Here is a 27,202-nt window from a genome sequence, read left to right as displayed (position 1 = left end):
GCAGCTTCAAATCACAAAATGTTTGAAAATAGAATACGCCAATGGAAATACATGCCAATTCATCTTACGACAGAAGTAATTTTGCCAGGCTTCTCTGTGTCACAAATGCATGCTCCAAACTATATTACTGAGCTACTTTTATTAGAACGCCATTGTTTTAAGTATCGTGGTTTCCAATAAATATTACACAAGGTTCTCTGATTTGGAAGAGAACAGGATGGAGTAAGCAAAGCCCTAAACATTAGTCTGAACATATATATTTTCTAGAAGGACCTAAAATAGTGCATTTAGTTAACCACCACTAGTTTAGGCACCTACAGAACAACAGATGAATTACAAAACAAACTGCCTCCCTGAATACTAAAGCTTTCCAAGGATCTGAAATCAACATCTCTCTATGCTTTGAGGACAAGAGCTTATATATTCCTTAACCAGTGGAATTAAACTTCAGTAAACTCAAGGTACAAGCTAGTGCATCTTAGACACACTTTTATTCGGAGACAAAGGGAATAAGCAGTAGTGGCTTTCTAGGTATGGTTTGTAATGACCTCCGCAGACTGAGAAGTGGAGCAAGAAATAGCTTCTTTAATGGAAAGTATTGCACTCCCAGGCTTACAATACTATGCAATAGTAAAGTCCCCAGGCACCATCTCTCTCATCTGCAGGAGACAGCTACACACTATTTCTAAAACAATAGGTAGGGGAAGAAAGAAAAGCACTAGCAGTTACCTTGCACAGCCTTTCACCTCAAGTAACACTCTTCTGCAGTTTTTTTTTTTTTTCAAAATATAGCTCTGACAATTCAGATGTAATTGCTTAACAACAACACATCAAATCATTCAGCACGTTTATTAATTCTTTTAAAGTTGAAATTAAAAGGTCTGGGTTTGGAGACCAGGAGGTTGGCAGCCAAACAAGATGACCTCCATCACAGAGAACAAAATGAATTTAAGGACTGCCACAGCATTCTGGGAAGTCCTTAAATCAAGGGAAAACAACATGATAAAAACTTAAAGTGAGCTACATCTTTGTTAATGGCACCTATTTCAAACTGCACTTACTGCTGTAATTCAGTTCATCTGGGATTTGCTAGAAGTTTCTCTCTTCCCACTTACTATGATTTTGGTGAGAAATTTAACAGGTAAACTCTGGGGAGTTAATTAACAGTAGACTGTTCTTCCTAACCAGCAGGAAGTTAAGATAATGGCAAAACTTCACTTTTTCCCCTAGATTTTGGCAGTTTGTTTTTCTTCCTCTTAAGCCTGTTTTTATTTACCTTTATTTCTTCTGCCTGAAGTTACAGAATACAGAACTGTAGCTCAAGAAGTTGAGGCACTTCACTATCCCAAGTGCATTTCCTTTTTCTTTCACACCTGACCTTTACAACTGTATTATAAAAGAAAGCTTAATCTGCCAGACCTCCTACCTCGTTTTTTCCCAGTCTGCACTTCAGACTCCAATGAGAGCCTTTATAGTAGACCCAACCTGAAATCCACAGCCAACTGAATGACTCGAAGAAATACTTTATCCACTCTTTCCTTCACCCTCCTTTCTACATTTTCCTATCTTTGGGGAAAAAAAACGACAACATAATCAAAACCAAAATGGCCTGATATGTCAGAAAAAACCAAGTCTATTTCCATAGAATCATGGAGTAATTCAGGTTGGGCAGGATCTCAGGGTGTCCTTCAGAAGGGTCTGATCTTTCTGTTCACTAGTCAACACTGCAGTCAAACCAGGTTGGTTAGGCCTTTCTTCAGGTGGCTGCTGAAAGCCACCAAAGAGATAGATTTCAAAAACTGTCCCAAGCAACCTATTCCCATGGTTGACCACCCCCAGAGAAAAAACCCCCTATTTTCCTTCTGTCAAGTCAGATCTTCCTCTTCCTTTCAAAAGTTGTACAATTTTACACGTCTATCAAATTCAACAGCAGCATTAAAGAACCACCAATTAACATATTACTAGTCCCATGGAGGTTATTTACAGGCTCTGCTTCCACACTAAGTCACCATATGCTCCAGTGCAATTTAAGACTCTTTATAATTATGCAAGTGACAGGCAGAGTGCTCTGGCTAAAGCCAGAGGGCAAAGCAGGCAGGAGATCCAAGTTTGAAAGTTCTCAGTTTGAAGCGTACCAATTATTACCTAAAAGATCATAACTATCCCAGCCAGCAGAAAAATCCAGAAATATCTCAGCAGTCACCTTTAGTAAACAGTTCAATTAGTAAAGGATTTGAGGGACCCCAGGTATTTGGGATACTTTCTTGCACAGATTCTCTGGTACCTGTTAATGTGGTTTAACTCACAGTGCCACATCACTGAGAACAGTGGCATCTGGGTTTTTTTCTCTTAAATAAGAGGCTGATTTTCACAAACTTGGAAGCCTTAAAAATACCACATTTTTCTCTTCAATTTGGCTGAAGGTGGCCAACAGGTTCTACCGCTATGGGAAGCAGGGGTAGGAGGACAAACAAGCAAATACACAAACGTTAAATAAACACGCCATGTCTCTGCAAAAAAGCATGATGGAAAAACAGAAGCGGTGCACAAATGTGCATTAACGGCCACTGGGAATACAATTTTGCCCACAGCTCAGGTGGTAAAAATGCAGATTAAGAGAGGAAGCTAAAGCAGATTTCAAAATAGAGAGTCTTGGTCATGTGCTGCACTCAATTTGCACATGTTCTACATCTTAATTTAAAAGAACTCCACAACTGCTAACCATTGTGCTATGGACAGTCAACAGAGATACCTGAGCTACTTAAGGGGGGACTTATTTCAACTCTTCCACAAGGTTCTTCCAGAGTCTCATTAGCAAATATTCCTAAATACCTGAATTTGTTGTGCTGTTGTTATCCGGATTCTATTCACTGTTTCTCTAACTCGTTCGCTCTGACGAGTTCTGGCTATAGCTCGGGTTCGGACGTGAGGGCGTAGCCTACTAGTGGTAGGAATATCATCATCCACAAGGGCAGCAACCTCTTCTTCACTGACATGATCTGTATCTTGAAAGAAAACATGCCCAGGTCACTTTTCTTTCTATAGATGAAAGCATTTCAAGAATTTTGGACAACAACAACAACAACCAGTATTACCTTTCTTAAACCAATCACCTTCAAAGGCAGACATTATCCTCTCAAAACGAAATGAGCAGACACCACTGCTTCAGACTGTTACACAGAAATATGATTTTCTAGATAACAGGAATTTCTGCTACCTTGGCAATCTGAGGTCAGGATACTAATAAATTCCTTCCAATGTAATACAATGCAGTCACACTGAGGTGCTGGGCTTGCCTCAGGAAGGTTAAAGAATGGTTATAATAAGAAGCAGCTCCACAGCTTGTAACTGCAGATGAAAACCTTAATAAACAAGATCCTCTTATCAGTCAAGAGTTCAAGTTAACTCTTTAGGTTAAAGAGAGAATGCCTATCAAAACAATTATTTAAAACAGATAAAACCAGGGGTTAAACATCTCTTCAAAACAACACATGCTTCACATCATCTAAGTCAGGAGAAAAATATTTACTTTGACTGGATACCACAAAACCCTTACCTGCAGCCGCACTGACTTCCATGGGGGCACAGGCTGGACAGAACCATTCATCTACAGGGACTTCACTCAGAGGTGGATTAAGGCATTCCATGTGATACCTTGAGAAAATAAAAGGAAAAAAAAAAAGTAAAATAAAAATCAAACAACGTGCTCCTTACAAAGGGAAGAGAGCCTTTTACCTCTATCCGCACGCTACATAAGGCATATATTTTCTTAAGCTTGAAACTATTATCTACGCACCAGCTTCTACTAATCTCCAGAGAAACAATGCCACCTGATAGCTATATAAGGGTCTTCCATTCTAGATGGTATTTTGGTCACTTCAGGCTCAAAAAAGTGAGTGTTTTTCCCTCGCTGTGTGGTGTTTTGCTTGCCATTTGAACCCAAGCTGCAAGAAATGTGCAGAGCCAAAACTGATGGTGGCAAAGAGAAAGGAGACAAGTATTGAGGTGCCGGGGAGACAGGCAATCAGGAAACAACATCAGTTTCCTGCAAACCAACAAAGTATTATCATTACTGGTACTCACAAACATTTTATTTTGCATGACTAGACACAGGTCAAGTACAATGCCTTGTTACATTGAATAAATGCATTGCATCCCACATATACCTGGCCTGATTAAGGCAATTGGTGGTGAGGATTTCTGCATGACTGCATAAGGCAGGTTGCAGAGCGCTGGTCAGTCACTGATTCCATACAGCTGCTTGCAGGACTGGAGAATAACCACACTTGACTTCCAAACACCACTTGACTGAGAACTGAACTGTGCCTGTCTGTATCAAATCTCAAAGAGAAAGAAGACAGCATGATGCTCCCTTAGAGAGGCCTTTTGAACTGTTCTCTACCCAACAGGCTGAGCAGCTAGCCTGAACAGTCTCACCAACCACTTACAGAGAAGCTACCCATGAAAGCCTTTCAACATTACCCAACTTGGTTTCTAAAATTTGTTCAATTCCATTTTCAGCAATTAAAACCCAGCCAGAGTGACATGTGTTAGTAGCACAGAATTTTTGAAGCAACTCATGTTCATGTTACACTAAAACAGATTTCCCAAGTAAATGAGATGCTTTCCATGAAAACTAAGTACTTAGACCAAGTTCCTTAGACAAGGAACACAGGGAGACCACAGCCTTACAGTCTTCAGCTTCAAATTAGCAACATTTCTATGACCAATTCTGTTCTTTTTCTAAAAGGGGAAACCCTACTGTGATTTCTGACGTAGTACAGTGTTTAACTCTGAAATAAGTAAAGGAAAAAGAGCTAAGCTCTCTGTTTCATCTTCCCATGCCAAAATTCACTGCCTGATAATACACCTCAGTGCCTGGCCACAGAGTAAGGTAAGGGAAGGAACATCCATCTGATGCTCTAACCCCATTTTATAACAATACAAAACAACCCCAGAGAGACTACAGCTGCTAGTCTACCTTCCACCCATCACTCCAACTTCAGATTGTGTCTTTCAAACCTGTTCCCAACCATGCTGTGATAAACTAAATTTGCAGCTAAACTGTCAAATCCACCAATATTGTGTTTACACTAAAATATATTAATTATCAATACAAAATAGAATATCATGTCCTTCTTGCATGAAAGAGTACCACTCAGCAGATGGGACTTTATGCTCTTTCAGAGACTTAAGATGAAGTTGAAAAACAATGTTTGCAATAAATCATTACTTTAAAATTAGAGTAGCAAAGTATTTTCCTTCTCCAGAAAAGAAGAGTTCATTCTTCAACTGCTAGCTACCAGGAATGAGATCATTTCCCCAAAGTAGTATCCTGACAAGTAATATTGTTAGCTTCAGACCAACGCCGTAACAAAAGTACTTGTAGCAAGAACTTCACTACATACCTTTCAAATTATCTCTGGCAGTTCTGAAGACACATTATGACCTGCCTGACAAGCAAGGACTTTCAGCCCTAAAACTTTGGACACTGGAGAGCCTATTGCAACAGCTATCTAGAGTCCCCTGGATAGGGAAAAAAATTCATCACACAGGAAATCATCATAGCAAAACTCAATACCATATCTTATAGAAGGATAAGGTGATACTTGTTTTACAAAAAAAAAAAAAAAAAAAAAAAAATCCAAAAAAACCCCAAACCCACAAACACTCGGGAGCAAATGGATTTTATTCAAACTTATTTTCCCAGGTCCATTTAATTGCACTCTTGTACCCAACCACACATAAGCACAAAGACTCTGTGTGCCGAAGCAGTCTGGCCAAGATTATTTGTGTGCAACCCACAGCGCAAGAGACACTGGCCATCAAGTCCTCAGCACATCTCTTGGGCTCTGTGACTGGCAGTGAAGAACTGATTTCAGACTTCTTTCTTGTGCCTTTAAGGAATGAATGGACACTTTTGGGGACCTTCTGCCTCATTATTTTGTCTTAGTCCTCACAAACAATAAGAGAAATTAGAGCTATGAAATTAAGGAATTTTGGTCATGGATGTAGCCCTGTTCTTCATCTTGACACCTATCTGTATATCAGTATTACTCTCTTCTTGCTATTTGGTAACCTGAATGAAGTCACACATTAATGTGCCACGCCACTAATGCAATTAACACTTTTTCTACTGTTTGTTCAAGTGTCTAGACATGCGCACTTTTGTATTCATACCAAACTTAATGCTATTGTTACACAGTTCAGACAGTTAGTTTGTCACATTCCAACAAGTCTTACCTGAAAATGGTTTCAATGGAAAAAGATTTGATTACTTAAACCATAACTTAAATTAATAAAAGGATAGCATTACACCATGCCTTTTAAACATTGTGTCTAGCTAAAAGAAATGGAAGTACAGGATGACTCCACTGACTTAAGAATTGTTGGCAAAAATAGCTGATGAAATTTTCACTCCTAGTGTCAGGTCACACAGAGAATGTAGAGGAATAAAACTAGGATTTGAAGCAACCTATTCTACATTTTTCTAGCCATGGAAAGACAGTAAAGACTCTAAGTTCTTTCTTCTGGAAGTGCTACCTCTAGAAGTCAAGCATTTATAAAGAACTTACTTTAGAAAAATGTAATAAAAAAATCAAAATACTGTATCAGACTTGGCGGGGGGGGGGTGGAATCAGAGGAACTATTGAGAGACCACAAAGGAAAATCTGAAGCAATACCCTGAGTTCAGATAAGGCTTATGAAAGTTCAGGAAGAACTGAAAGATGTGACTTCAGATAAGACCTATGAAACACTGGTTTTGGTTAAGTATTTTAAACTTAGTTTTCTGACGACATGCTTAACAATATTTAGTGTTCCTGATTTTGTCTATTTTCCAGAAGGTAAATCAGTGTATATGGACACTACAGAACATAAAGCCAAAACTAGACTTGGCAGATGTCTAGTTAGCTTGCTAGAAGTAATTTTTGAAAGATCATTTTACATATTTATTGCAGGCAAGTATCTCCCTTTGTTCAATGGGTAACTTTTGACATCAAATTGACAACGCTGCAAGACTGATTAAACAGTAAAAGAGCTTTAAATTCTAGCAGAAGATTGTAGGCCCAAAGTTGTGTTCAAGTATCTTGATGCCTCTACTTAAACACTTATTTTATTAATCTAAGAGGGGGAAAAATACGTTACAGATAGAAGTAAGCAAGAGTAAGGGAATAATTTAATAGCTCTGGCTATAAAGAAAAGCCCTCAAAACAAGCACTCCTCCCACACAGCACTAATGCTCATTCATTTGGGACAAGTCATGCACTCTCTCAAGGAGACATAAAGGGTATATATTTTTCACCCTTCTTGCACTCAGATGTTGCATGGATGAGCACAAACAACTTCATCACCTGTTCGGCGGACTGCAGCACTGACATGTGCAGGACTTCCCACACGTACGCTGCTACGTGACCAGAAAAGGTTCTATCACATCATGGGGATGTCTGCACTATAAGGACATGGATACAAGTCTGGCCACACGATGAACCTGAAAAGAGCTGTGAGGGGCAGCCTACAGACCAGATAGTGCCTGTGGACCAAACACTGGCCAGCCCCGCAGTGCCATCTGCAATCATGCAGGTGCTGCATTTGTTTCAACCTTTCTTACCCTGCATCACAGCCATCACACAGCAGCAGGCGATCCTCACGGTCACTTCTGCCACACACCTCACAGAAGGTTGGATCATCCTCATCATCATCATTATTACTCTGAGTTTTCGTGTTCTCAACAGGAATCTAAATAAGAAGAGGGATTCACATTTTATACAGAACGTGGCACTTTCTAAAATCCATTGTCACATTAGCAGCACCTGCAACAAAATCTAGAAGTGAATGAACCAAACTTGCTGTTACATACCAGAACCTTCATTTAGTTCTTTCAGAACATCAAGGACATGACCAAATGCTTGACAGTATCTACTGAACTTGTCTACTCTCAGACACCAACAACTACAGAAAACTGCATTTTAGGAAAAAGCAAAACCAAAATTAAACCAAAAATAAGATCTGAAGTAGTCAGACAAAAAAGAAAGCCCCAAAACCAAAAGATAACAAAATTAGCGCTTTTTTATTCCTAAACATATTATTTAAATGCTAATTTGCACTTCCGTTAAAATGCAAACACTTAAAAATAAACCATCAGCTTATGAAAACAGAGCAAACTCCTAGATATCCCCCGAAAACCAACATGTTCCTGATACTAATAAAGAGCAATGACAGCTCTTCAATATTATTTTGCGAGAGACTACTGGCACACTCAACCTGTGCATTCAAGAGCTCTACTATTGCCTTGCATCTCTCTCCCCTTACAAACCCAACTGCTACACAGTGTAGCTGACTGCAAGACATAAGGAAGAGATAATGCATAACCTTGATTATTCCTATTCTTATTTTAACAGCACATGCAGTATACGGGGCAACTTCCCCCATGTGGACAGGCTTATCAGTGCAGAACAGCTTAGAGTCAAACATCCATTATGCAAAAGAGGCAGTTACGAAAACCATCTTTTTGCCATCAGAAACAATGCCACACTTCAATCCACACACAATACTGCAGGAAACATGATTAAAGAGGAATAAAAATTGTAACAGTTCCTTAGAAGGCCATCTCAAAATAGGAAAGAAATAATCCATCAAGATGCCAAATATCAGATAAACATGCTAGAAGTATAAACCTTCGAATGGGTATTTTTAAATTTTTTTAATTGGCCTTGTTGCTTGGTACAGTAGAAAGCTTACCTTTTTTAAGATTTTACCACCAAAATGTGCCCGAATGCTAATGTACTTAAAACGGATTCGATCCACTGGACAGGAATTTGCATTCTAGAAAGAAAAAAAAAACCCACACCATTCAGTTAATTAATACATCTCTTGATTTCATTTTTAAAATGGAAATATTAAATTACTAATGTAATAAGCATTAAATTAATGTAGTAATCATTTTAGCAGCTACTGGTCTTGATACTTTAAGTACTTAAATCTGATTTATCTGGTTTACAAACAACCCATTGTATCAGAGAAAACATGGATTTTTAGAAAAGCGATTATATCAGTCATTTAATTATTATTCAACTGCCAAAGCAACAAAGTTCTTCCAAACATTGCCTTGAAATAGTGCTCATGTTTTATGGCATTTTCTTTCTTTTGGACAAATACATTCAGTAAGAGCGATATTTTTTTAAATTTAACTACCACTGGTACTGCTGCATGTTTAAATGTTCACTGTCAGGAGACGCCCATCCAACAGCCACAACACAGAACTCAACAAGACATAAACACGGGTATACAGAGAAATATATACACACAGAGAAAACCACTTGCTTATGACATTACAGCTTTCAGAGAACAGGATAGATCAGAACAGGTACAAGAAAAACAGATCCACGCTTCACAAACATGAATCCTGCCAAATAGAGAAGTAACAGAGGTCTGTGTAAAAAAGCTTCAGCAAGCAAATATAAATATTACAGTTCTCATTACAGCATGATCAGAGGTGAGAGAGCAAAGCACACTGGAAGGCCACATGACATCAGGGACAAAACAGCTCACCTTAGACCACTCCACAATGCAGTCCAAGCAGAAGAAATGGGAACAGTTCTCAGGAGTCCCAACAGCCTGATCCCGAAACGTGTTGAGGCAAATGGGGCAGTTTTCACCATCTTCATCAGAGGAAATGCTCACTCTGCTTACGTGTGGCTCTAATTTCAGAGAATCAGCCAATCCCTCCACAGCGGCCTCAGTTTCTTCCTCCTCTTCTTCATCATCATCTCCACAATCTTAAAAAGTGAGACAAACAGCTCTTGTGTGCTGCAGGGCTTCAGCAGCGAGGACAGAGGGGGTGGGCAGGATAGGGTACCCAGTTCACACAAAATTCCAAGTAAACTTATTTTATGGGTCTACAAGGGCAAAGCGCAGCCTCTCCAATTTGAGGCAATATTTTTTGCTGTTTTCTTTCTCCCAAATCCCTTCACTCAAAAGCAAGGGACTACTCTAGCAGAAAATAAAGCCTGATAATGTAACTAATCTTGCAAGAGATTTAAAGGACAGACAGCAGAAAAACAAACAGATTATCAAAACAAGAGAGTAGGATACGTCCGGCTACCACTGAAGTAAAAAAAAATAAAGTTATACAAGAGCCATTATGTATCCAGGTTTGGTTTGTTGGTTGGTTGGTTTTTTTTTTTTTTTTTTTAATAGACACTCCAGAGAACAAGCTGCAGCAACATGCTCACCTGCAGAAGAACAGATTAGAGATACCAACAGTAAATCATTATTTTAATAGTCAAGGGATTCAGGTGCCCAGCTGAAGATTGCATAAAGAAGCTTGGTATTGAGTAAAATTATTTTAAACACTCAGCACACATTGCTGAAAGGTGTTTTTATTTTTGGTACAAAATACAGAAACGTGTGTTAGTCTTTCCCTAAAACCCGTGAAATAAGTTGACATTTTCAAGATGCAGTGAAAAGTTACCTAAGAAAACCTCCCATTTATTTTGGTTTTTTTGGTTGGTTGGTTTTTGGAGGGGTGGAGGGTAGCTTTTTTTTTTTTTAATAATGAAAATGGAGTCCTTGTATTTTGTCTTTTCTGTTGAATTCTCCTGTCTGGACACAGCAGAGAATACTCTAAATGATGGATTAATAAAGCTTTTTGGCACCTGACATCAACTTTTTAGTCTGTGTTCAAATCAGTCTAACTAAACTTGGAAAACTGTGCTCTTGGCTTCCCAACAAGCTTTGAGATGTGACAAAAAACTCTATTTTTTTCTATCCAAATAATAATTTGAGTGCAGCAGTTTCAGAAGTACATGCATCTACAGAGTACGGTTTCAGTAAAATGAAAAAAATCCAAGTAACATCCACACTCCTTTTTCAAAGAAAAATCAGTCAAGTCTTCTTCCCTCCTCCCTAGGCTTAACAGCAATACTGATTTATTTCCAAAACTCTCCATCACAACATTCATTTTAGAGCTCTATGCCAAAGCAAACAAACAAACATGCTTTTTAGAAGTGAAAAAATAACATGAACCATTGCTGTGATTTTGACTTTTCTTCCACTCATGCTGGGGCAGGTTCACTTCTACTGACTATAACTACATCACTTTGGCTAGCAGATAGTCTTCAAACATACAAATGATTTAAAAACCTAGAAACTGGGAAATATTCCTTGTTTGTTTATTACTGTAGGATTTGGGCACTGGCCTGACACAGCAGCATCTGTGGATTTACATTTCATGGTTAATTTCTGGAGGAAAGCTTTCATTCAATTATTTAAAAAAATGCCTGTTAATGAACATTAGCAGACCTACCTTCTAACTCTTCATCTTCACTTTCTTCCTTGTCGTCATCACCTCCCTCTTCCTCAGTGCCATCTTCTTCCTCTTCACTTCCAGTATTGTCTTCTGAATCACAGCTAGTTCCACCACTGCTTTCTTAAAAAGAAGAGAGAAGAAGAAATATCTATTTGATGCAGACAGACAGGCAGAACAGTGAAGGACACACCAGGATTCCTACTCAAGATGTTATATACGAAGTGAAAGCCCAAATTTCCTCAGTGGTATCAAAGCTGCCTGTTCTGAGAAACTCCAGGGAAGCATGTCAGCAGTCTGAGATGCAGAATTTATAAAGCAAACAACAAAAAATCTCAGAGAAAAATAAATAAATGGTCACAAATATATCTTTACTTCTCTTTGTAGGTTAAACCAATAGGTTCTCCCAACCTAGAACTACAAGTGTGCACATGCAGAGAGGCTGCATTTACCTGTTTCACTGAGGAGCACAAAACTTGGTCTTTTGCCCTTGCCTAGTGCAGCATTCTTGTTTATCAGTTCATCCTGGCTGTCATCATCCATGGCAGGACATTGGGAATCCACTCCCTGCAAGAAGGCAGACTTCAGTGAGGCACTGCACCACTTACACAAGCAAAGCAGGCATCAGCCTGGCAAAGAGCATCCAATGCATCTGTGGAGACGCAAATGGTAGAAGGGACATTGCTCTAAGGGACATTGCTCTACAGCAAAGGATCCTCACACCGATTAGTTTTCTCAGTTTCAAGTCAGAGGTGTCTACAGGTAAGCCGTTATCGTTACCTCAAGTTTCGCAGCCCTGCTGAGCTAGATCAAACCAGCTGCTTGCGAAACTCAGTTTAGGTGAAAGATTCAGCTTTATCTTGGGCTCCTGGATGACAGAAAAATATATAACCAGAACTCCCCACTGAAAATAGAAATAGAAAACCAAAACCATCCTGTAGACTAGCAATAAAATGCAAAACTGAAAGGAACAGAGACCGTTTGACCAAAGCCTAACAGCATGACAATATGTGTTTCAAATCAAGATACTCTATCTTGCTCAACTTAAAACAAACATTACATACTTTAAGTCTTTTGAAAAAAAGGCCTTTTCACAGCTCTGTCACGAAATAAAGAAGTCTCAGACCTCACAATCATTATTCTACAGGAAGGAGACGACTTGATTTGATGCATATTAATTATGCAATCACATTAATTACTGTGAATTAGCACAGACTGGCAATAAAACTGACAGATGTCTAATGATCCAAATTCAAGACAATCAAACCATAGCTTATAATATATAACATTACGAAGCATTAAGACAGACAGATCCCTGCAAGCTTCTATAAGTAATGGGAAAATGTAATTAATTGACACTTATAAAGCTAGATGGCATATCTCAATACAAAAAAAACCAAAAAAAAATGGATTATTCTATAAGCATGCCAAAAAAGTTTCAATCCAGCATTCTTATCCCACTCTTCCTGCTCCACATTATATATCTTGCATATTAAGAGAATTTTTGGAACAAACCACGTTTTGTTCAAGTGCTCTTGATGTGTACCTTTACTTGCACACTCTGGTTTTGAGCCATATAGCACAGCTCTGCACTTAAGACCCTTAAAAATGTAGGTTTCGCTAAACTAGACTAAACTGCAAATGGAGTATTCATTAAATGTTCAGCGTAAAAAGAAAAAAAAAAGCTAAAAAGAAAACACAATTGAGCCCCAACACAATCAAGTTCTTGGTAAAGATTTCTCCTAACTTCAGTAAGAATCTTGCCTAGAGGTTTAAACCTTTAGATAAATTTGTGGCTGTTAACAGTAGTGTGTTTAAAAACAATTTATGTTGGTTGAAAACGCACAAACTCATCAAAAGCCAGTCACTCCATGAGGTAACTGAAAAAAAATAGGAAGAATGCTATTTTTCAAGCTTCTGCAGTGCGTGCATATGAATTATTCAAACAAATTCAATTACATAATATCCTCCCAAAAGCTAAGCTAACCATGCAAAACTTGTGGTGACATTAGAGCCAGGATACATGAGGGCAGAGATTGGCTGCACCAGTCCCAGAGCAGGACAGCAGCAGGCCTATTTGTTATGAACGTAGCAGGAATTTAAACACGGTATTTAGATTTTATGCAGAACCTCTGCCTGTATCACTTCTCCACTGGCAGGCTGTGGGAGCAGAGCGGGTTCCTGCCCAGCCATCATTGCCACATCCAGCCAGAGACAGCACCCTGAGGCCAACCACAGCCGCTGTGGGGGTAAAACCCAGGGATGAGTCTCCACTTTGCAACTGCAATGACCTTAATTCCCCTGCTCCCTAGTTCTCCTTAAAGCAAAGCAATAAAAAGATCCTTTCCTGACTGTGCTTATTTTTAAAAGTGATTCCCACAAACCATAGTTCTGACCAGCTTATAGTAAATCACATGTGCAAACAGCATGCATTTCTTCACTGCTGTGGAATAAAACAACTACCCACGTTATTTTCGCCCTGCTACCCCACAGAAGGATATCCTTTAAGCACAGAGGCAAACAAATCACCACTTGTGACGTGACAATCTGAACTGACATATTTATGCTGCAAATGCAGGCTCCTACTTTGCTCGGAGGCAAAACTCAGAGTTAAGGAAAATCTGGTATTGCAGCGAACAATCAAGTCTTCAAATCTTGTCAGTAAAAAAAGCCTCTTTTGTGGACAGTTGGGAAGAGTCAAGGAGAAACAAAGCAAAATGAAGTGAATTTGAGATTTTAAGCGCATCATAAATCTTACTTTAGGAACAATCTCTTCCAAACTGGGCAGCTGCTCTTAAAAAAACAAACCAAACCAACCCGAAAACAAACAAACAAAAAAAAGGAAACCAAAGTTGACCTAATGAGAGCTTTTTATCCTATTTTTTAAAGAACAATAAACAGTATTTCCAAGTTTGGGGAGGGGGGTTTGTTCGGTTTTTTGTTCGGTTGGGTTTGTTTTTTCCTTATGGAAGGTGAAACACAAACATTCATTATACACTTCAGAGAGCTCACCCACCTACCTATACAAAAGCCTAGCTTTCGTTCAAGCACTCACCACATCAGAATTTTTCTAAGTCCTCCCGAGCTAGAACCAGCAGATATAAAATAGATACGAAGCATTTTTATTACTATTACACAAACCAAGGAGTTTGGTTAGAAGGAGACTGTAGTCATTCCTCTGAGGCAAACCTTAACTACACACTTCCATAACATAAAAGCCCAGACTGAGGAAACGACAGTTGCTTTCAGTTCCGGAGGTACCAAGAACCTGCCCTCTGGGGGTACCAAGGACCTGCACTCACCACTGTACCCAACCCCTCTCTGCTTGCTCACTTGGAATATCCGCGATGTGCAGAATTCCCTTTGGCAGTGGAGGCTCTCACGTCTGCTGATCCTCCCTTCTGCATCCCACTTAAAAGACTCTATTCAGAGTAATTGAGGTGCGTTCCCAGCAGGCAGCTCACAAATGCAGATGCAGGGTAACCTGGCCAGAGATCCCTTGTCTTTGGGCTCAAAACCACTAACACAAGGTGTCACCACTTACAGCAAAGCCCATTTCAATTCCCTGGGCAGGTGAATCATTTACACATTTGTAGTCTGTGCACAGCACATCCAGTATTTGAATTACAGGTTGTACAATAGGTCTGCCAAAGGCAGACACCATAGTCCTTAACATCTGCCTGTTTTCAAATTCTCATTTAAAAAAACATCACAATATTTTACTAAAATACCAAACCACAAAAGCAATGAGTGTGTGACAGGTGTTTAATCACTTTACATGTACAAGCACATTTTCCCCAGCACTAGGTTCCCTGTCCAAGGGCACAACCTCACAAGGGCCAAGCGGGGTTTGCACCAAGCGCTGTGTGCCTACTGCAGCACGGCTGTTGCTGCAATATAAATTGTAAGCCTGGGCTTTGCTATTAAGACAGATTACATTTTTACAACGAGCTGCCTTAAGTTATTTTAATTGTACAATCACATAGCAATTACAAATACTTTCTTCAAGCCACATTAGCAATAGAGTTTTCTGTTGGCTTTAAGAACAAAGATGATTATTTCCTCCAGAATAAGTGTTTATCAAACAAGCACTTCAGTAAACACGTAGTTTTCTTTAACCAAGATCTTTATGCATTACCACGAATCAGTATTTTAATGTATTTTGAGTATGTTCCAGCTAGAAGGGAAGTGCAGGTTTCTAACCATAAGAGGAGACATGGTCTGTAAAACACACTCAAGCTCCATCTCATTCTGACATGAAGCTGACAGACCCACCTACAACAGGGAGTGACTCTTTGAGTCAAACGCACCTTCCTTTCCACCACCGATTCCCTCCATCACCAACTTCTTACCATAGTTTCTAGTTTTCAGAAACAGAAGAGCTACTAGACAAGGCATTTATTTTAATCTGCTTGGGTAACATTCAGGGTAACGTTCCTCCCGCTCTACTCTGCCCTGGTGGGGCCTCATCTGGAGTACCGCATCCAGTTCTGGGCTCCCCAGTTTAAGAATGACAAGGAATTACTGGAGCGAGTCCAGCGGTGGGCTACAAAGATGATTAGGGGGCTGGAGCATCTGAATATGGTGTGACCAGTATCTGCCACCACCACATTCCAAAGGTAAAAGAGGAAGTAGTCAGAAAAGTATTCAAATTAACAAGAGGCTCCTACAGCTTAAAGTCATGCAATGCGAATCTAGTGTGCACAGGAAGCTTTAAAAAAGCCCTCTAAATCTGAATTTAGATCCAACCTTCCCCTGTTTAAATTACAAAAATATTAATTCTTACATACCGCTATCAGAACTCTCCATGTAATTATTTAAATAATGGAAGGCCTAAGAACCTAACAAATAAGGCACAGAAAATTAATCCCAAGGTAGGTAAGGGAGTACTTATCCTTCCCTCATCCTGGTCCTGCCCTAATTTTAGCCACCCTAAATTCCAGGCCCAAAACTGTCCACCAAAGCCATCCCAGAAGCTGACACTGCACTCTTCAGGGAGTTCGTAATGCAAACAAAGCAACACACGGGTTTTGCAAAGGCACCCTTGAAGTGTGGCATCTCACCCAGATGAGCAGCTGAGCGTTTTGTACCTCTGTATTCAAAACAGCAGCCAAGCTTTATGCAACTCCCAGCCTGCAATTCCCTGAAGCCACTGGCTCCATCTCCAGCTGTGAATCAAACACTCTCCAATACTGCACATCCTCCTCTTTCCTAACAGGCTTATTTTCTTAGAAAGAGTCACCCTCACTGGTGAGTTCCCTTTCTGCATCAGTCTTTCACACCGTTCCCATCTTTAAAGTACAGCTTTCCTTGCTGTTTATGGGCACAACTGGAAGAAAAAACCAAAACACCTCCCCCCTCAAAACCAAAAACCCAACAACAAATACAACAAAAAACCCCAAAACCACAACTAAACCGAAACAAAACCAAACAAAAACTACCACCACCAACACCACCCCACAACACAAAAAAACCCCACGCAAAACCAACCAAACAAAAATTCAAATGAACAACCCCCCCCCCCCCATACTTAAACGACTTTTTTTCTGTTCATAAGCATAACAAAGGAACCAAGATCTACTGACCTAAAGGAAATAACACAGCTAACACCTCTGCAACGCATCAGCAACGCATCCATGCAACGACCAGCAAGGGACTCGATGGTCCTTGTGGGTCCCTTCCAATTCAGGACATTCTATTCTATTATGAAAACGCACACCCGCTCCATTGTTACGCAGCTTAAAAACCTGTCAGTAAGCACAAGGCCCTCAAGGAAGTTTTTAAGTCCAAACACGTTTTTGCAATAGGCTAATGTGTGTTAAAAAAATGCTTGCACAAAAACTTCGTTTCTACTTGTTAGCCAAGAGGCCCATCGACGTCACTGTAGAAAGCTAAAAACTACTAACTTCTAACGCACTCACCCGTGCACCGCAAACAACGCGGCGGGGGGGTGGACGCCAGGAACACTCGGTTTTATTTAAGAAATCTCCTTTGCAGAAACAAATGAAGCTGCCTGCGCCACCGCGCCGGATCGCTCCCCAGGACGGGGCGGCCGCCGCGCACAGAGACGCCTCCGCGCGCTCGGCAACGGCGCCTCCGCGCGCTCGGCAACGGCACCGCCGCGAGGCCGCTTCCCCGGGAAACGCGCCTCCGGACAGCCCGGAACACACTCCGGGCCGGGGCAGCCCCCCGCACAGCGGCGCCGCTCCGCCGCATCTCCCGACAGCCGCCAGCGATTACTCAGAGAATAAATGAATAAATACTTTTATAGGAACAAAACTGAATAAACAATCCCGAGCGCGGCGGGGCAGTTTCCCTCCGGAGCTGGCAGCCCGCCGCGCGACTCGGGCCCTCGGCCCGCTGCTGCCGCCGCCCGGCCTGGCCCACCGCCGCTGCCGCCCCCCTCCACCAAGCAGGCCCCGGTAGCCGCCCCCGTCCCTGGGCACTCACGCGAGGAGAAGGGCCCAGCGCTCACATAACCGGCCCGCGTAGCGGGTTGCCCGGCCACAAGCCCCCTTACCCCGGCAGTGCTGCCAGCACACTTCCGGGTCACGAAAGTGCCGGCGACAGCAGGACTGAACCACTACGCGAGCGTCGGCAGCAGGGGTCGGGAAGGAGACAGGCGACGGGATAAACCATTCATGGGAGGGGGGAGAGCGGCCGAGGGAGTGAACCATTGGAGGAGGTGTGCACCGGGTTGTACCACTGCGGAGCCGCGAAGGGCGGGTCCGCACCGCCCTGAGGGGAAGGAGCTCAGACCTAGCGGGCAGCGCCGCGCAGGGCGGCTGCGGGGAGGAGTGTGCCCGTCTTCCACCGGCGTCTGCTCGTTGCCCCTCAGAAGCAGGCCTGAGAGGGGCGTCCGCCCTGACATCCCAAGGGGGCTAGCTGTCCCTTCGGCCGGTGGCCACGGGCTTTGTGGGGGGGAGGGGGCGCAAAGGCCACCGAGCTGCGCGGGTGTCGAGGCCGCGAGGACTGCGGGGCGCTGGGCCCGCGTGGCTGCCCCTGTGTCCGGCCGTGTCACTCGCTCACGGAGCTCCGCCGGGGCAGCCCGCGCGGGCGGGTGGGTGCCCTGCGGTGGCACCTCAGGCTGAGGGCTGGGCTGCCGTCGTACCAGCGAAAGCCGCAGGGAAGGCCGGCGGACGGGGCTTTCCCAGCTCCTGGCGGCGGCACCGCGGCAGGGCGGGCTCATCCCGGCGCACGCTGCTCTCCGGGAGGGAAGGCGTGCGGTCCGTGAGGACACGGATCACTTCTGAATACCTCTTTAAAGCAGCACAGATCGCGGGTAATTTTTTTTTCCCCTCTAACTACGCGTGGCTGATCCCAGCCCAGTGTTCCCGTTCTTCATGATGATCGCACGCACGTAACGGAGGAAGGGGTGTTTTTCCCGCCGGCACTGTTTCCTCAGCTGTGGTTCTCTGCCCAGCCTCGGCTGTCCGCCGGCAAGGGGACCACAGCCGCTCCACTCGCAGGCGGACGTGACGTAACGCGTGTGTCCTCGGAGACACTCGGGTCATTGTCAGAAATCAGAGGGGGGCCGGGGGCAAAAAACAAGGTGCTTTTCCTGAAAATAGAGAGCGGACTAAAACCTTCGCCAGCCGTGCTGCTGCGTGCCTGCTCGGGGCTGTGGGAGCGGCGAAGCGGGACGGCTGAGGCTGAAAACCCTGGTGAAGCCGCAGCCAGGAAACACAAAGTGCCCCGTGTTTGGAAAGACAAGATCTGCGCTGTTAAGAGACGAGTTTCTAATTGCACCTGTGTTGATCCGGCGTTTGCCGGCCCCCGGGGGTAGCACGGGGCCTCCCGCACGACGGCACCGGCGCTGCGCTACGGCGTGCCAGGAGGGCCGGCGGCGGAGGGAGGGCAGGCGGGGCGGAGGGCAGCCCGCGGCACTCTCGCATCAGCAGACGCGGGTTTCTGTCACCGCGCACATCGTGGCTCTGGCAGCGCCGCACCGCCGCGGGGACTGAAAGGCTGCTGGGAACAAAGAGAAGAGCTGCAGGGCCGGGATGAGGGGAGGCTCTGCCGGGAGCAGCCCCGGCAGTGTCAGCAGGAAGTTTCATCCCGGAGATTAAGGGCTGAGCCACGAGCTCGTTCGGAGCTGGAGCGGGGGCTGAGGGCCAGGAGCATGCACCGGCATTGCTGCAAAGCTCCCAGTCCCGGCGGCTCGCCAGGGTGATGGCAGGCCATCGTCTGAGCCTAGGGGGCCTCACTGTTCGTTTAAAGACACACGCGATGGTACCTCCAGAGCGAGCGCCCATTGCACCCTTCGCTTGGGCTGTGGGCTAGCGCTTTGCCCTCCACCTGCCCACCCGTCGTCGTGCCACTCAGCTGGTGCTTCTCCAGCCCCGTTCCGTGCCGGATGGTTTAATACATCGCCCAGGGAGGTCCGACCAACATGCACAGCCGGACTGTGCAGGCAGCCAGCTGTACAAGCAGTGCATCAAAACACACTCCTTCCCTGCACACTTACAGTCAGAGAAGAATGATTATTTATATTTTTAATATAAAACATGAAACGTAAAGCACCGCCTGGAAGAAGAGGTGAGGGACTTGGCAGAGCAAAGCAGCCGATGGCAAGGATGCCCCGCGGAGCAGTTCGGCAGAAGCAGCAGCGCCGGCAGGGAGGTGTTGGGGCAGTACCCAGCCATGTTACTCCACACAAAATACCTATTTTTAGACAAAGCGAGTATTTTCCATGGCCGTGTCTTGCTTTTTGTGTTGGCTCACTCCGGCATGCTCCACAGCAGATTTCGCTCCAGCCTGAGTGCAAGCCCTGTGCTGGGGACATAAAATACGTGATTTTTTCCCTACAGCTGCTGGGTGAAAACAAAAAAAAAACCCCACATGGTGTGCACACAAAGCAACAACACAGGCTGTCATTGTGCGGGCTGTCACGCAGAAAAGGGGTGACCCTTGCCCCCCCTCCCCTGCCCCAGCAACGGGAGAGTAGAGCCACGGGTGACTGGTAAGCACTCCAGCAGAACACGCAGGGAAATCCTTTTGGTGGGGAATTGCCACCAGCTATCAGCAGAACATGTAGGAAAATCCTTTTGGTGGGAAATTGCCACCAGCTATCAGGGAGCCCGTGCTGGGTTTTGCTTCCAAATCTTGCACCACACCTTGCAGAAGGAGCACCAGATTGCAAAATACCTGTCAGAGCCACAACAGCTGGTGCTCAGGAAGTTTTCACAAGAGATGATCAGAGCTCATGTCTTTTGCTAGACAGTGTGCAATATCAATTCAGCAGGGATGTGGTGTCTGGCCACTGTTTGGTCAGTGGCCACGTTTCCACCCAAAGTGTTTTTTTCCTGAACATCAGTGGTATGGATGAAGCAGGGGTCCCACCAAATGCGCCCACTCCCCCAGACATGAGCCAGTCTGCTGGCTCCATGTCCAACTCTGCGTCTCCAAACAAGGCTCTTCACTTCTGCTGGACAGCGCTGTGCCCTTCCATAAAGCATTATCTTTGGTGCTCAGCAAATCCTCCTTGAGGTGCCCTAAAATTTTCAGCATTTCGACCTTGCTTGGCTGCCGGCTTGTAGGTTGATGGGCAAGAGCAAGCCCTCCCAATATGAAGACCTGCACTGTTAACTGAGAACACACAGGCAGCCTTCAACTGCCCATCCTGTTTTCGGGAAAGTTACTCCCGGGGTGTCTGGGCTCTTGCCACTCGAGGCCACCTGGGCACAGTGGGACCTTCCAGGCTGCGGTACCCCAGTAGCACTCTTTGGTGCGAGGAAGTGCCTTCATCCCTCCACACACGCAACCTCGCGGGGAACAACGGGAAAAAAAAAATATTTAAAAACCTAACATAGCAACGTAGAATTGAACACACCGAAGTGAAAGGCAGGCGCTGCGGACGGAGGCCAGCCGGCGGCTCCCCGCCCCTCCCAACCGCGGCAGCGGCTGAGCGGTGCGCGCCGCCAGCGGCTCCGCGTGCGGCCAACCGCCCCCGCCCCCCGCGCGCCGCCTACGTGCGCCCCGACACTGCCCTGATGGCACGGCCCTGGCGGGCCGTACCATGGGCCGGGCTGTGGTGGGGACGGGAAGGGGACGGAGGCGAATGGGAGAGAGAAGAGAGTGGGCAACAGGGCTCCAGGGGGAAAGGGGTTCTCCGCGGGCTGCGGCGGGATAGGGGGGTACCGCTAGCGGCCACCGGCGTGAGGCGAAGCGGCGAGGGCGGGGAGGGGTTCGGCGGGGCGGGGTGAATGGGAGGCGGGCGGCGTTTCAACAGGTACAAATGGTTCCTCCCCGCAGCAGCGACGTGCAGAAGTGAACGCGCCGCGCCCGCCGCTGTCACTGGCGAGGGGGCGGGGGGGGCTGCATGGCCCGCCCCGCCCCGCCCCACAGCCGCTGCCGGCGGGCGGTGATGGAGCCGCCATTGGCCACTGCGGTGCGGGGGCGGGGCCGGCGGGCGGGCGGGCGGGGTCGCTATTGGCGGACCCGGTGGAGTGGGCGGGGCGAGGGGGGTCGCGGCGCGCGGCGTGGGCCGGGCCGGGGCAGAGCGAGAAGTTGGCAGCGGCGGCGCCGTGGGGAGCGCGGAGCAGTGGGAGCGCAGGTGAGCAGCGGCCGTGACGGGGAGAGACCCCCCCCGCCCCGGGAGCGGGGGAGTGCCGCCGGCCCTGGGGCGGCACGAGGGAGCCTGTTCCGCGCGGAATTGCAGCCCTCCGTGCCGAGGCGCGCCGCGGAGCCCGGGCATGGCGCGACCCCCTCGCCCCATCACTCACGCTGCCCGGTGTCTCCTGTGCTGCAGGTGGGCCCCGCCGCCCCCCGTCACCCTCCAGGAGCAGGTGAGCCACTGACTAACGCACATTGTGCTCTCGGCGATTCCACTGTGCGTGTGACAGCGGCTAACCTGCTCCTCGGACATCGCTGTGCGGCCGCCTTGCCTCCATGGAGCCGTGCCTCGACGCCACGGTGCCCCGCTGCCCAGGTGAGGGGCTCCGGCATGCAAAGGAGTCACCCTCCATCCAACGCCACTGTCCTGCCTCCAGCGGCTTCCCATCCTTGGCCTGACGGACCCCCGACGTGCACTTGGTAGCGCTGTGCTGCACGTTGGAGTGTGAAAAGATTGAACGCTTCTTGCGGTGGGTCTCGGTGTGTCTGGCAGGAACAGAGGTGAGCGAGTGGGCTGTGGTGGCTCGTGGGCATGAAGTTGCATGGGAGGGATGGCTTGCCCCCCTCTCTCTTCTCTTGCTCTTCTCCAAAGTACATAAGTGCTAGCGCACTCTGTAGCGAGTTAGAGACGCTTCATGCTGGCTGCTGATGTCTTGATACCCAGTCAGTGACTAACTGAACTGCTATTGCCAAGGGTGTGTTAAAAGAAGAAACCATGCCTGGTATTGCCCTGGATGAGTCACCTTTAAAGAGAGACTCCCTAGTCTGTTAAATGAAAAGCAAAAATGAGCCTCACTTTCCTTTTTTGTTGCTGTTTTGTTTCATTCCTCATCTTTTCATTGTTTCATTCCTCATCTTTGCTTGCTGCTTTCAACTTCTTGTGCCAGGGCTCTATTGGACCCTCCGTCCTGGCCGGGTGCTGGCAGAGCTGCCTTGCGTGATCGTGCTGTGATGTCACCGGGGACTCTGACTTCATGGCACCGAGGAACAGGAAGGCAAGCTGGGCAGGGATTCCTCCAGCTGCCCAGGGTGGCTCTCACTAGAAACGGAGGAAGTGACGAAGCAAATTGCTTCTCCTACAAAGTTTTTTCTTGTGATTTTTTTTTGGGCTGGCGAAGAAGCTGGGTAGTTGAAAAGTGCCCCGTTTTGGAGCATAGTACAGCTTTATCAGCAGCTTAAGCTCATAATAATGAGATAGGATTCGCTGCAGCTTGCCGAGGTTCCCTGAAAGGGCTTAGGTAGTTTCCCTCTTGCTTGCACTGCTCATGTGTAGCCCTGGACCGTTGTAAAGGCTTGATCTGAAGGAATCGGCAGTGCTCTGGTCAGTAAGTAGTTAATTACATGTAAGGCAGAGAAAAGTCCTCTGCACAGAGAAATTTTGCCTGTCCCTATCTTTCCTGCCTGTGGTCTTTTGTCATTTCTCCCTCTGGGTCCCAGAGGAGCTCTCCCACAAGAAAAATCAGCTCCCTCTGTGCCTCACACAGACTGCTTGAGTCCAGGGTGCTCAAACATGCTGGAAAGAGAGGAAAAATGCCTGAATTTATTGAGGCTTCTATCACACTTATTCGGAAGCAAAATGGGTCTTTTTTTTGATGGGGGGAGGAACAAGTTCACGGCTTTCACAGCCCCAGGAAGCTTTCCCCTCCCTAGCTGAACCAACAGCATCTTCCTACTGCTGGTCCAGAGCAGGCAGGAGCATAGTGTAACCATGTGGAGAGCAGGGAACCTGGTGCAGAACACACCTGTGTATGAGTGTGTCTGCAAGCTAAAACTGAAGCTTTGCAGTCCCCTTACCACCCTGTTTCGTAGGTGACCGCACATGTAACAAACACATATCTGAAAATGAAGGCACTTTGTTTCTCTTCGAAGAAATTGCCCTGTGTTTGGGACTGTGCTGCTTGATGACTAACCCCTGGAGATGCCACTGGCAGAAGCATCTCTGTGGGTCACCTGGCCCAGTTCCCGTGAGCAGCACTGTGGTATGAACACTTCCAGCTTCCCACTACCTAAGGAATCATCCTGTCCAGTGACCAAAGGCAAGAGGTTGAAGTGAAGTTTGTTTGGTTTTGCCTTTTTTTTGTCTCCAGTAAGTGGGGGGAGAGGGCGGGGAACATATGGCTCAATTCCTGTTTTTAACATTCTTGTGGCATGATTCAAAACTAACCTGCTGTGGTGTCACCTGAAGTCTTCAATAAATAGTGCAAAACCAGTGTTTGGGTGCTTATTACTGTAATCCGGGCACCAGACCAGCTGAAGAGGAAGACTGTGCCTTCTCAGTGACGTATCTGACATGCGTTGCATGCCCCATTCCTCCCATCTCTTGCCTCTGTAGCCAGCAAAGGTGGTTTGAAAAGGAGAGCAGAGGGGCGCAACCTGCTTGTCCCTCAAGCAGAAACTCCAGCATCAGTGCCTTCACCTCGCCCTAGCCCAAGAGCCCTGGAGTGCTCCCAAGTTATGAGAAAATACACCAGGGCTAATATGGCCCTTAATTTCATGTTCTTCAGTAGCTAATAAATAGATGCATAAGGTGATACTTAACCTGGTAACAAGAGTAGCTAGGGTGCTAAAAGCTCTTGTTCAGAACTGGTGCTGTAACATTTTTGGGGAGAGGCGGGGGTGGGCCTTACAGGAGGGGAAGATGGTGAATGTTAAGCTAAAAGGACTTTCTGTGCTCCTCAAAGATTTTGTTCTCTTGTTTCAGCACTTCACAGAGGGAAGCGAACAGGCCTAATGCTTCAAGCATCATACTAGGAAGTGCCCATCGTGTTCTGTCTATAATGTGTGCCAGTGGCAGGTCCTATGTGGTGAACCTTGCTGAAGGAGCAGGCTGGCCTGTGAGAAATAGGAGGAGTATATAAATTGTTTAAGAGGAAGTCAGTTAGTTAAATGCAAGTGGGGACTTACATAATACATCCTAAAAAAAAAAAAAATTCTGCTGGCAGGAGGTTCCGTTGGGAGAGAAACTTGCTCATCCATAAACAAGAAAATTTCCCAGCCTCCTCTAGTGCTTTATGATTTTTTTTTTCCCAGGGTAAGGTAGAATGCGCTCAGTCTTTACCCTGAGACAGAGAAAGGGAAATCATCCTAGGGAGAGCAGACAATGCTCCCTGCACAGACATGCATGCCAGTTCAAATAGTTTCTGTTCTCCATCTGCAGTGAACTACCCTTGCAGGAGCTGTGTGCCCAGGAGCAAGCAGCAGAGCATTTGTACACCACTTGGGGAGCAAAACCAACAGGCATTTTCTCCTCCAGTCATTCACATGTTTCCTTATGTAACTGGTGCTGAAGCTGCTTGCCAAATCCAGGAGCTGGGAGACAGCACAAATGCTTCTAGCACTCTAGGTGAAGTTTAGGGGGGAAAGCCCAAACCCAAACACTGAAGAACTTGTACAAATCCATGACTGCAAATTGGGGGTGTTTCAAGTATATGCAGCTGTGCTGCACTTGAGAACCCATGCTAGCCTGGGGCAGCACTGGTGCCCTGACCACCATCTGCAGAGGATGTCTGGCCTAATGAGCTGACACAGTCCAGGGTAGAGAAGCTGGGAGCCATTTTTCTTATGAAATATTAAAAAAAAAAATGGGTAGTACAGAGAGAAGAGCCCCTGGGAGGCTGGAAGCAGCTGGATTACTCTCCCGAATAGTGTTTTGTGCTGACAGAGTCTGGAGGTAGCTTGCAGATTTCTGGATGCTGGGACAAGTGAAAACCAGTTCAGGTATATCCTCTGCTTTGTGATTTTTGGGTGGCACTGGAGCTGGCAGTGAGAAGCATCCAAGGAGGGAGAAGCCCTGAAGCCCATTCCCACCCACTGCAGGGAAAGAAGAAGCTGCACCCACAATGTCCAAGGGACACGACTCCCTGCTCACCCAGGCACAGCATCCTTGAGCCACCTGGTACACTTGGATCCCTGCTTTGCCCACGAGGCAGTTGTTCCCTCTCCAGTATGTGCCATACACTGGGCTTTTGGTTTGTTTTTGAAGGGAAAAAACAATCATATATTTGCTTTGTTTTAATCTCATGAGTAATTCCTTCCTATTGCTCTGTAGTGGCCTAGAAAAGGACAGCATCATCTCCACTGTAGCAAGAAGGCTTCTCCCAGGGCATAAAATTTTAATTAGGAACAATCACGCAGCCTTGAAATGGGAATTGTGAGCAGCAAAAAAAGTCAAACCATCAATAAAATATTCAATGGTAGAAATGTATTATTGACACAGCCTTTAGAGTGGATAAAAGTGGAAAGGCAGGGGAGCCAGAACGGGTATCGAGCCTTGCTCAGTTAAATAACATGCAGGGACCTGCATGCTTGCCATGCCATTGCACGTCCCCTGTACTGGGAGGAATATAAGTCACCCACAGGTGGGGAGTTTCCTAAGGTAATGAATGAGTTTGGTTAATGCCTCTCCACAGACCATGGCATCCACCACAGCAGGATGAGAGGTGCTAATCAAACTAATTTTTTACCTTAGGAAATGCCACTGCCTTTGCAGCAGCTGGGTGACAGTTTACAGGACACAAAATGGAAAAAAAAAAAAAAAAAATCTGCAAAGTGCCACAGCCTTAAACAGAAAAAAGCTAGCCCCTGGCTACGGTGCTCTCCATAACTCCACATCTGATTCTCAGACCACAGTGGCGGAGAGGGCTGAGTTACACTGTCCCCCATCCCATGCAACAGTTCCAAATCCTGCATCCCAGTCAGGTGGCACCAGCTGCAGGGTCTAATCTGCTGTGATATACATTTTTTAAAAACTTATTTCCACACCCCCTTGCCCCCAAGAAAGATTTGTGCTGGTTTAGCCCATCAGATAACAGCTGAACAGAAATAATCTGCAAAACCAATAATCAAGTAATGTATAAGCACAAGGCAAAAACCCCATGCCAAAATCAGAGATTCAAATTAATTTTCTGCCCCCTTTTTCCTTGTGGGAATTGCTGTAAGTGATGACCCTTTTCACTTTATTCCCATTTATTTTGCAGAAAGCAAAGTTACAAATGTATCCCCAAAAATGAAAGATCCAGTTTTTAACCTGCAGGGGTCAGTTTTCAGGACATGCTGAGGACTTCATGTAACATCCCAAAATCTGGCCCTGTCCAAGGCAAGCAGGTTTTCCGAACCCACTTTTTAGGTGTTTTTCTACTAAGCAGCACTGAAATGCTCTTTACAACCTACATCACCCTCTGCTTCTCTTCTTAGCAAGGTGGAGTCTCATTTTAAAAGCAAGAGAGTCAAAAAAATGAGCACAAGAAACCCAAAAAGGAAACGAGCAGGAGAGAAACTTGATAC

At 45.7% G+C, this 27,202-nt stretch overlaps 1 protein-coding gene across 2 annotated transcripts in view; it reads right to left on the bottom strand.

Annotated features, from left to right (window-relative positions):
• Positions 1-17,907, bottom strand: part of PHRF1 (PHD and ring finger domains 1) — a 32,327-nt gene extending 14,420 nt beyond the window's left edge. The window contains exons 1-8 of one of the 2 annotated variants that reach the window (XM_065636103.1): positions 17,826-17,907; positions 11,758-11,872; positions 11,306-11,428; positions 9,550-9,776; positions 8,740-8,823; positions 7,610-7,737; positions 3,557-3,654; positions 2,833-3,005 (exon numbers count right to left, since the gene is read on the bottom strand). In XM_065636103.1, coding sequence (XP_065492175.1) covers positions 2,833-3,005; positions 3,557-3,654; positions 7,610-7,737; positions 8,740-8,823; positions 9,550-9,776; positions 11,306-11,428; positions 11,758-11,848 — 924 coding nt within the window. In that variant the 5' untranslated portion in view covers positions 11,849-11,872; positions 17,826-17,907. Of the gene's footprint in view, positions 1-2,832; positions 3,006-3,556; positions 3,655-7,609; positions 7,738-8,739; positions 8,824-9,549; positions 9,777-11,305; positions 11,429-11,757; positions 11,873-17,755 lie in introns of both variants that reach the window. The other variant, XM_065636102.1, reaches the window with a different exon arrangement.
• Between the last annotated feature and the right edge of the window lie 9,295 nt (positions 17,908-27,202).

The sequence above is a fragment of the Caloenas nicobarica genome, chromosome 5 (assembly GCF_036013445.1).
Source record: "Caloenas nicobarica isolate bCalNic1 chromosome 5, bCalNic1.hap1, whole genome shotgun sequence".
Taxonomy (NCBI): domain Eukaryota; kingdom Metazoa; phylum Chordata; class Aves; order Columbiformes; family Columbidae; genus Caloenas; species Caloenas nicobarica.
This window is presented reverse-complemented; position numbering and strand designations above follow the sequence as displayed.